This window comes from Monodelphis domestica, chromosome 3 (assembly GCF_027887165.1).
Source record: "Monodelphis domestica isolate mMonDom1 chromosome 3, mMonDom1.pri, whole genome shotgun sequence".
NCBI classification, from domain to species: Eukaryota; Metazoa; Chordata; class Mammalia; order Didelphimorphia; family Didelphidae; genus Monodelphis; species Monodelphis domestica.
Genome location: NC_077229.1, coordinates 80,463,557 through 80,473,488, shown reverse-complemented (window position 1 = coordinate 80,473,488; position 9,932 = coordinate 80,463,557). Strand labels below are relative to the sequence as shown.

Below are 9,932 nucleotides of genomic sequence, written 5' to 3'. Positions count from 1 at the left end.
AAGTGGAGGCAGAGGCTACTCCCTAATGGTGCTGGGTCCCCACTCTTGTCCCCCATCCTCTATCCCTTCTTCCTCTGGTCCCATCTCTTGGCTCCCACCCTTCTCAAGCAGCAGAGGAAGTTGGGGAAGTTGGGCTCCTGTGTCTATGGAGCAATCCCAACAGTCTCCCCACAGAGTCTATAAGAAGAGAGAACAGAGAGAGGAGGCACAGAGACCCTGAGGCTCTCCCAGCACCCTCTAACACCCCACACCATGGCATCCTCACCGCTCAGAACCCTCCTCCTATTGCTAGCCTCTCTCCAGGGCAGTAAGTATGGTACCCCCCCCCCCCAGTTTGTCCCTGGGGAGAAATCTTGGGTCTCACAGGGAGAGAGGAGGCAGGGTTCAGGAGCAGAGCTGAGATTTCTGTCCCTGTTTTGTTGGGCGGCTTTGGGGAGTTTAATTGCCCCCAGACCCAGAACCAGGGCACCCGAGCTTGATTCTCAGCTCAAGATCTTGGACAAACTGACTCAGCCTCTCCAGGTTCCTCACCTGTCAACAAGGCTGAGAACACTCAAGAACTTGTGCACATCATTCAGGAATGCAGGGTCTGGGTCTGGGGATGGACCAGGAGGCAGGACTGAAGGGTACGGAAAAGAGAGACAGGAGATTTCAAGTGGGAAAGGACCCAAGAGGTCTCTGAGCCTCATCCTCATCCCTAGACTTTACAAACAAGGAAACTGAGGCTCCTAGATGAAGTCGTTTGCTCAGGGCCACCCAGGAGGTAAACGACAGAGATAAGACTGGAATTCGGGTCCTCTAGACACCAAAGCTAGTGCCCCTTCCAGAAGAGGCCACCTTTATCCCTGGGGGAGCTCAAGAGCTGCCCCTCTGACCAGACCAGAAGAAGACTGCGCTCCTTTGTCAGAAGGGACCCCACCCAGAGGAGCCTGGGCTGAGAACTCTCCCTCATAACCATGACAATAACAATCCATGGAGCAGCATATAATGGTATAATGGGCTCAGCAGGTGTGATGTCAGGGTCTAATCTGCTTAGATTCCATCTAGTATGTATGAATTCACAATCTCATTTGATATCATCATTATCAAAGTCTATTCTTATGGGATGCTTCTGATGTTCTATATATTTACTCTATACTGGGTAATCTATTGCTTACATTAATTAAATAGAACTATGCATTGACTAATAATATCATTTAACATCATCATCATCATTATGAGAATGTAATAATATATGTTACACCACTGGGTAATATACTTACATAGAGATATGTTAACTAATAATATCATTGAATACCACCATCATAATTATAATAATATATTAATATAAATTAAGGCTGATGATGTTATGCCCCTGGTTGATGTATTTATAGAAACTAATAATATCATTTAAAACAATATCATCATTATAATAATATATTAATACAATGTATTATAATGTGAGACAATGTTATAAAATGCATTCATACATTTATAGAGATATATAAACTAATAATATAATTTAAGACTGCCATTGTCATTATAATAATATAGTATAAAGCATGATATTATACCACTGTTAATATTCTTATAGAGAGATATATTAACTAATAATATCATTGAATATCACCATCATAATTATAATAATATATTAATATAATATAACACGAGGCTTATGATGCTCTATTACTGGCTAATATAGTTATATGTAGATATATAGACTAATAATATAATTTAACATCATCATCATCATTATGAGAATGTAATAATATATGTTACACCACTGGTTAATATACTTACATAGAGATATGTTAACTAATAATATCATTGAATACCACCATCATAATTATAATAATATATTAATATAAATTAAGGCTGATGATGTTATGCCCCTGGTTGATGTATTTATAGAAACTAATAATATAATTTAAAACAATATCATCATTATAATAATATATTAATGCAATATATTATAATGTGATACAATGTTATAAAATGGGTTAATATATTGATATAGATATATATAAGCTAGTCATATAATTTAAAATAATATATTATAATGTGGCATTATGATGTTATAGCACTGGTTAATGTATTTGTATCTAGATACACAAACTAATAATATAATCAAAACTCATCATAATATATTTATAATATAACATGATGTTTATGATGTTATGTGCCTAGTTAATATATTGATGCACAGATTTCTATTAGTTAATAATATCATTTGGCAGCATTTATTTGGCTTGAAGGTTGTCAAAGCCCTGCCCATTTGTCATTTTATTGGATCCTCACAACATCTCTGAGATAAGCACCATTGTTATTCCCATTTTACAGATGAGGAAACCAAGTCCCAGAGAGGTTAGCAGGCCCTTGCTGAATGCTTGTTGATTCACATAGCTAAGTGTCTGAGGTGGGACTCAAGCCAGGTCTTCCTCACCCGAGGCCAATGCTCACAGGAGAGGTTGGATCCATTCTGCATCAGAAAGAAAGACGTGGGAATGGGAAGTTTACCCCTAGCAGCTACTCTTTAAGGGTTTCTCCTCCTCCTGGTAGGAGCAATCTGCTTGTCAGAAGGGAAGTCCTTGCACTCCCCAGAGCTCAGCATCTCTGAGTTTGGGATCCTGGTCCTCCCATGGAAGGAAGCCCAGGCTCCGAGCCTCTCCGGCTTGTTGGCCCTGCCTGCCTCAATGAGCCAGTGGAAGAGGATGTGAGCAGGGACTGGATGATGACAATCATTAACAGGAATAATAATCCTATTCTAATTGTATTAGTAATAACTCCATCAGGTAAAAGGTGAGAAGAACCAGAGTAAATTCTTCGTCCTGTGAACCATGGGCAGCGGGGTGGCACTATGGGCACAGTGTCCTGCCTGGAGTCAAGGAGATTTCAGTTCAGATCCAGCCTCAGAGACTTTCTAGCTGGGTGGCCCTGGGCAAGTCACTTTACCCTGTTTAGGTACGTTTCTCCATCTGTAAAACAAGCTAGAGAAGGAAATGACAAACTACTCCAGATTTTTTGCCAAGAAAACCCCAAATGGGGTCATGGTACAACATCTCCATTAAATAATATGAACAACAACTCCATCGAATCAAAGATGAGGAAAATAATAACCCAATACTATTCATTGATAAGAAGATATGACCACAATAAGAAGACCCTAATAATATAAAAGAATCATCAGGGAGGGGACACCGGGATGGTTCAATAGATGGAGAGCCAGGCCTAGAGAGGGGGAAGTCCTGGGTTCAAATTTGACCTCAGACACTTCCTAGTTGTGTGACCCTGGACAAGTCACTTCACCCACACTGCCCAGCCCTTACCACTCTTCTGTCTTGGAACAAATACATAGTATTAATTCTAAGATGGAAGGGAAGGGTTTTTTAAAAAAAAAAAGGACCACCAGAAAGCAATGAATCAAGTGAGAAGGCAAATCAGAAGAGTCACTCTTACTTATCTAGAAATCTGAGACTGAGTACTTTGCTCAGATAGCCCTTTGATGGCTAATGAAAGGGTAGCCAGTCCCATTTTACAGATGAGGAAAACGAGGCTCTGAGAACTTCATTGACTTGCCCACAGTCTTAGGGTTAGCCAGTGGCAGAGACTCCCATGGCATCTGCCCTCCTTGGCTGCTGGGAGAGCCCCCACTTAGAGGAGTCTCTGAGAGAGCCTTGAAGGCTAGAACATGCCTAACTGAGCCTATCTGTCTTTCCCTCTCTGTACTGTCCCCCTCCAGGTCTGGTTCTTAGCTCCAGGATCGTGGGTGGCAGACCTGCCATTCCCCACTCTCGTCCCTATATGGTCTCCCTGCAGGTTCAAGGGAACCACTTCTGTGGGGGGACCCTGATCCACCCTCAGTTTGTAATGACAGCAGCCCACTGCATCGACAAAATGTGAGTAAGTGGAGGGGAGAGGGGAGCTGTCCTGGTGGGCAGAGGGAGAACTGACCAGTGCCCCATTCAGAGTGGGAGAGCTTTGCCTCTTTCCTTCAGGGCATGTCTGGACTAAGAGAGGGAAGGAACCCTGCCCTGCCCTGAGGAAGCCTCTGGTCTAAGGGAGAGAGGCATGGCCCTCGGCCTGAAGGGGAGACAGAGCCCTGCCCTCAGGGAGCCTTTATTCTGAGAGGGAGACACAGCCTCTACCAGCCTGGACCTCCAGGTCTGAGGGAGCAGGTGGCCTAGAACGAGCAGTATGGGAGCTCACAATGAAGATGGGGACCCAGTTAATGCTCATGATTTCATCCCGACTCTCCAGGAGAAAGGAGGTCCCTTCTGAGCTCCACTTGGGTGGGAGGAACTCCATGGAGCCAGGGACGTGTTGAAAAGTTTAGACATTCACCTGTAGGTCATGGGAGCCAAGGAAGGGGTGTGAGCAGGAGAGGGGTCTGCTCAGAGGGAGGCTGGGAGGAGGTGCCCAGCAGCTGGTGCAGGATGGATGGGAGCTGGAGGCAAAGGAGACCCCTTAAGCGCCCGTTCTGAGAGCTGGCTCAGAGGAGCTGCGGATGGGAAGGGAAAGGAGAGGAAGCCATAGGAGAGATGCTGGGGAGATGGAATGGGCAAATCTTGATGACAGCTCCTACCGCACAGGATTATTTCAAGGAATAATAATAATAATAATCTTCTTTATCACAAGGGACAAAAAAGTAAATGGTTATCATTTCTAAATTAGGGTATTCTAACTTGGCAATGGTAAAGTGGGGCAAGAGGGAGGGAGAAGCCTGAGCTTTCTAGTCTGGGTGAGGACTGAGAGGAAAGCAGTTAAGAGCTCGCCATTGAATAGACATGGCTCAGTGGTACTGGAGGGCAAATCTCGATACCCCCAGCTACTTGCTGAATGACCTTGGGTAAGTCTTCCCAAGTCTGTTTCCTTATCTATAAAGTGGGAACAATATTACTTGTGTTCCATCCCTGGCTTTTGAGGAACAAATTTTCTTTTCTTTTATCACACAAAATATAATTCCATACTGTTCATTTTTGCAAGTGAATAATCATATAAAACCAAAACCCCAAAACATAAACCCAAATAAACAAGTGAAAAAACACGTGCTTTTATCTGCATTCTGACTCCAACAGCTCTTTTTCAGAAGACGGATAGCATTTTTTTGTCATAAATCCCGAGGGCCAAATGTTCTAACTCTTAGAGCCATGTTGGTGAACCTATGGCATGCATGCCGGAGGGGGTTGCTCCTTTTCCTCTCTCCACATGCTCCTGAGGACATTCCTGCCATCACCAACCCCTCTACTCAGCAGCCCAATGGGAGCTCTTCCTCCCTCCCCTGTCTGGGGTAAGGTAGGAGCCTCACATGTACCGTGAGGGTCGCAGTTTGGTCATTTGGTCTCTAAAAGGTTCTCCATCACTGCCTTTGAGCCCCATTGGAATGTGGTAGCTGGTGGAAGCCCTCCTCCCCATCATTGTTTCCTTTCTTGCCACCCCAGCAACCCTCAGTTGGTGATGGTGGTGTTGGGAGCCCATGACTTGGAAGTCCCTGAGACCGTCTGGCAGGTTTTCAGCGTCCAGCGTCTCTATTCCAATGACTATGATGACAAAAATAATTTGAATGACATTGCGCTCATTGAGGTGAGTTGGGAAAGAAAGGAAAAGGAAAGAGTTGGGGAAGGGGAAAAGACTGGCCTCCATCTTGCTCCCTTCTCCTCATCCTTGGGGTGCAGCAGTGAGGCAGAATAGAATAGCTCATAAACCTGTAGAAGGAACACCCAAGGGACCCTAGACATCAAGGGAATAGCTAGAGGATTGGCTCCCTGTTTCTGGAGAGCCATGGATGGGATGAGGAGGAGACCAGAGTCATGTCATCTGACTAAAGGATGGGGAAAAGTATGTGGGAGATGCTACATGGTAAGTACAAAGTGAACTCCATCTTTGAATCCTGGTCTAGGCAGTAGCTGTCCATGTGGTCTTGGCACGTCTCCTTCTTTCTCAGTTCTGCAATTTCCTTCACCATAAAATGAGGGCATTGGACTAAAAAAGTCTCAAAGTACCCGTCAACTGAGCTGGGATACGAGGATCATTTGTCTCCGGCCAGGTTGGCCGCAGAGGGCAGTCCCGGGAAAAATGGGTGCAGGCTACAAAAATGGAGATGTCCTCTCTGGCTCTGAAAGAACTTTCTGATGACCTAAATCATCCATTTATCTGAGCAGTTTGCACCCGCAGGCTGATACGTGACTGAAGCTTATATGTAATACCACATGGAAAGAGCAGCCTACTTTGGATATGCAAACAGTGAATGATCACCTATGCAGTTAGCAAGATCCATTTAGCACATGGCAGCACAAATGTAACTGGCCCGTACACGTACATACGTAGTACACAGGATTGGCATTTGTGGGGGTGGCATAAAGAATGAATACCTTTGGTAGAAAATTCTGGATTTATAGCCAGGACAGACTTGTTTCTGTTTCTTACCTCTGGCACTTATTAACTATGGGTGTCTAGGGACAGATTATTTAATCTCTCTGAACCTCAGTTTCCTGATCTATAAAATATGGATAATAATAAGATTTACGGTACTTATCTCACAGATTTGTTGAGGATCAAAATTTTATAAACATTCAAGTTCTCCATAAATGCCAGTTATCGGTATTGTTACAATTGTTGTGGAATCATTTTTCAGTCATAGCTGATGCTTTGGGACCCTCTTTGGGATTTTCTTGGCAAAGATACTGGAGTAGTTTGCCATTTTCTTCTCCGGATGAGGAAACTGAGGCAAACAGGGTTAAATGACTTGCCCAGGATCCCCCAGCGAGAGTTAAAATTAGATATACCTGTACCCAGGGGTAGAATGCAAAGAAAGCCTCCTGTCTATTGGAGTATTCCAACTGACAACTACAGGGGGCTTCCCTTCCCAGGTCTTGCACAGATTGGTGGGGGGTTCATGGGGTGCAGTGGAGGTGCAGGCAGAGATCCCATATGGCTGAGGACCAGCTGATTTGGGGGGAAGAACCTGGGACTGGAAGACAAGAGAGGGAGGCCTGGGTGGTATTCCACATTATCCTGTGCTGACTAGCCTTGTGTTTGGTCCCTTCATTCCTATAGTTGGACCGTCCAGCCACTCTGAATGCTGAGGTCCAGGTGGCTTCGCTCCCAACACAGGGCCAGGCCCTGCCCGCCGGGACCCAGTGCCTGGCCATGGGCTGGGGGCGACTGGGAACGACGTTGCCCATCCCCAACATTCTGCAGGAACTGAACGTCACTGTGGTGACTTTCCTTTGCCGGGAGCATAACATCTGTACGCTGGCACCCCGTCAGCGCGCGGGCATATGTTTCGTATGTATCTAATCCCCCACTCACCGGTGCCCCATGGGAGGGCAGCCACAGAGAGCCCCACACCCAATGATGGCAGCAGCAAAGCCTGTATTAGAGGAGAGGATATTGGCTATTAGCAAGCCCAGAATTTAGGGCTAATTCCCTTTGCTGGAGATCAGGAAGCAGGAGTGTCAGGGGGTTCCGGGGGATGACTGGAGGGGTAAACTGAGGCATCTCATGGGAGGAAGACAGAAGACACAGAGGGTGGAGAGCCTGGGGTGCCTCCTATCTTCAAAGAGCAATGGGGGTAATGGAAAGTGGCCTAATGGCTCAGGAGGCCAGGGAACAAATATTAGCTCTGCCCCTGATATGCTGTAGTCCATATTGGCCATTGGCTACTGGCAAGTCTTGGCCCCTGTTGGGCTTTGATCCTCTCTAAAGTCTCCATGGCCAAAAACTGGATGCAAATGGCCAGTCAGGTGGGGAGTAAGCTAACTGACCTCTGGCTCTGCCCACAGGGGGATTCTGGGGGTCCTCTGGTCTGCCAAGGAGTGGTGCACGCTGTGGACTCCTTCATCATAGGCAGTTGTGCCTCTCAGCGATATCCAGACTTCTTTGCCCGAGTCTCTCTTTACATCAACTGGATTAACTCCATCCTGAAAAAAGCAGAGGAAAAGCAGAAGGAAGAGAAGGATGAGGACTGGCTCTGGCAAGCCTCAGGCAGCCCCATTGGGAATCCTTGACCAACCCTTCCCCTGGGAGTCTTCCCACCATCTTCAGCTCTTGGGAGGAGGGACCCAGGAGGTGCGGGATGTATGTGTAGAGGCTCCAACTTCTACAAGGCAGGGTGTAGTAGCTAGAGATATGAGCTTGGATCAGGAAGACCTGAGTTCAAATCCCACCTCTGACACTTATTCATCTTATGACCCTAAGCAAGTCACTCCGCTCCACTTGGAGCTTCAGTTATCTCCTCTGTTCAGTGGGGGTATTAATAATAAGAGCACCTACCTCACAGGGTTGTTGTGGGGATTAAAAAGATTTGGTATTGAAAGCATTTTGTAAATGTTAAAATTTCTATGGAGATGTGAGTCGTTATTATGGCTAAACCCCTCAAAACTCAACCCATCACCCATGGCGTTTGGAGGGGGAAGGGTGCCAGGGCCAAATGAAGGGGAGGCCCAGGGGAGAAAGAAGGTGATGAGTGTTCATTATTCAGAATGGTGATGAGCACTTTTTGGATGCTGATAATGCCTCCTCAGTCAGCCCAGGGTCTTCATCTGGGCCCCAGAACACATCCCACTTAAAATCCCTTTGAGGTCCTCCAATGAAGTTCTCTGCCACCCATTGTGGCAGGTAAAGAACAGTAACACGGTCACTCTCCCTTCCTTCACCCCTCACCTTCCAGCATTATAATAACACAATAGAGAGGACACTTGACTCAAGTCAAGAAGAAAGACCCAAGTTCAAATCTTACCACCCCCCCATTAACTAGCTACAAGACCTTGGGTGGATGGGCTCTCTGTGCCTCAGGTTCTCACTCTGTAAAACAAGGGGTTGCACTCCATAGCCTCTAAGGCCCCCCCACAACTCTTAGCCAATGGAGTCATTATTTGGAAAGTCATTTGTCTGCCTTTCCTTCACTTCTCAAAGACCTCCACAGAGTGTGTCAGGATCTAAGCTCCCAAAAGCCTTGGTGGGGGGGGGGGGAGGTATGGAGGGAGGGACCTATTTTGGACCTCATCTGTCTCCCCCATCCAATGCTAGATGGTGGCTTCACTAAACTCAGAGAGGCAAAGACCCTCACTCTGGAGACTGTCATTCCCAAGGGTATCTGGGAGGGTGATTAAGCCCATCAGGGGGACTCAAGACAACATTCTGGAAGCATTAAGCGAGTCACAGGTGGCCAAAGGAGATAGAAACAGTGGGTCCCTTGCCCAAATCTCCCTCAGAATCAGAACCCTTCCAGGCCAGGCCAGAGGCCACAGAACCCTCTTATTCTAAAATGATATACTCTAAAAGTTAGATCCAAGGGAATAAAGGGAAAAGGGGAGGTCACATCAGCAAGCACTTCAAGATCTGGGCTTGCTTACCCAACCCATTCCAACCAGTTTGTCCCTGCCTACCTTTCTCTGGTCAGTCAGTCAGTCAATCAACAACAATCAGCTCAAATGCCCTAGCCTGGGAGTCAAGGGGTTCATATCCTACCTTGGCTAATGGATCACTGTGTGGTCCAAGACAAACCCCTCTCTGAGTCTCACCTGAAAAATGGCAAGTTAGGACTGAGGCATCTCAGAGATTCAGTCCATCTCTGATATGCTTCTTTCCCTCTACATCTAGGGAGGGCTCTATGGGGATCTAAGCTTTCCTGATAAATGTTAACCATTCCAAAGAGAGACAAGAGAAGCAGCTGGGATTCAGGGCATTGATATGACCATATATATCCTCCCTATTGCTGTAGAGAGTGTGGACAGCACTGATTGTCTGGGGAGTGAGGGGAGAAGGCTGTAGGGGAAGCTTTGAAATAATATGCCTCACTCTATGGTTTCTCCTAATGTTTCAAATCCTCCCTTAGCTTTCTCACCTCGCCCTCTAGACAGTCAGTACTGGTAAGCCCAAAGGCTCTGTCCATGATCCTCCATGGCATGATGATGAAGGTCTGCCCATCACACATTTCTCCTCTGTTTCCCATG

At 46.2% G+C, this 9,932-nt stretch overlaps 1 protein-coding gene across 1 annotated transcript; it reads left to right on the top strand.

Annotated features, from left to right (window-relative positions):
- The first annotated feature begins 184 nt into the window (after nucleotides 1-184).
- Nucleotides 185-8,313, top strand: LOC100030473 (myeloblastin). The gene is made up of 5 exons (XM_001379936.3): nucleotides 185-307; nucleotides 3,719-3,875; nucleotides 5,418-5,559; nucleotides 7,033-7,263; nucleotides 7,761-8,313. The coding sequence occupies exons 1-5, from the start codon at nucleotides 253-255 to the stop codon at nucleotides 7,983-7,985; spliced, it is 810 nt and encodes a 269-aa protein (XP_001379973.2). The 5' UTR covers nucleotides 185-252; the 3' UTR covers nucleotides 7,986-8,313.
- Nucleotides 8,314-9,932: the final 1,619 nt, after the last annotated feature.

What these genes read in the sequence shown, in the direction of transcription:
- LOC100030473 (XM_001379936.3), top strand. Translation starts at nt 253, where the DNA reads ATGGCATCCTCACCGCTCAGAACCCTCCTCCTATTGCTAGCCTCTCTC. An exon ending in GCTAGCCTCTCTCCAGGGCA is followed by an intron (nt 308 to 3,718) that starts GTAAGTATGGTA and finishes GTCCCCCTCCAG; the next exon opens with GTCTGGTTCTTAGCTCCAGG. An exon ending in ATGACATTGCGCTCATTGAG is followed by an intron (nt 5,560 to 7,032) that starts GTGAGTTGGGAA and finishes TCATTCCTATAG; the next exon opens with TTGGACCGTCCAGCCACTCT.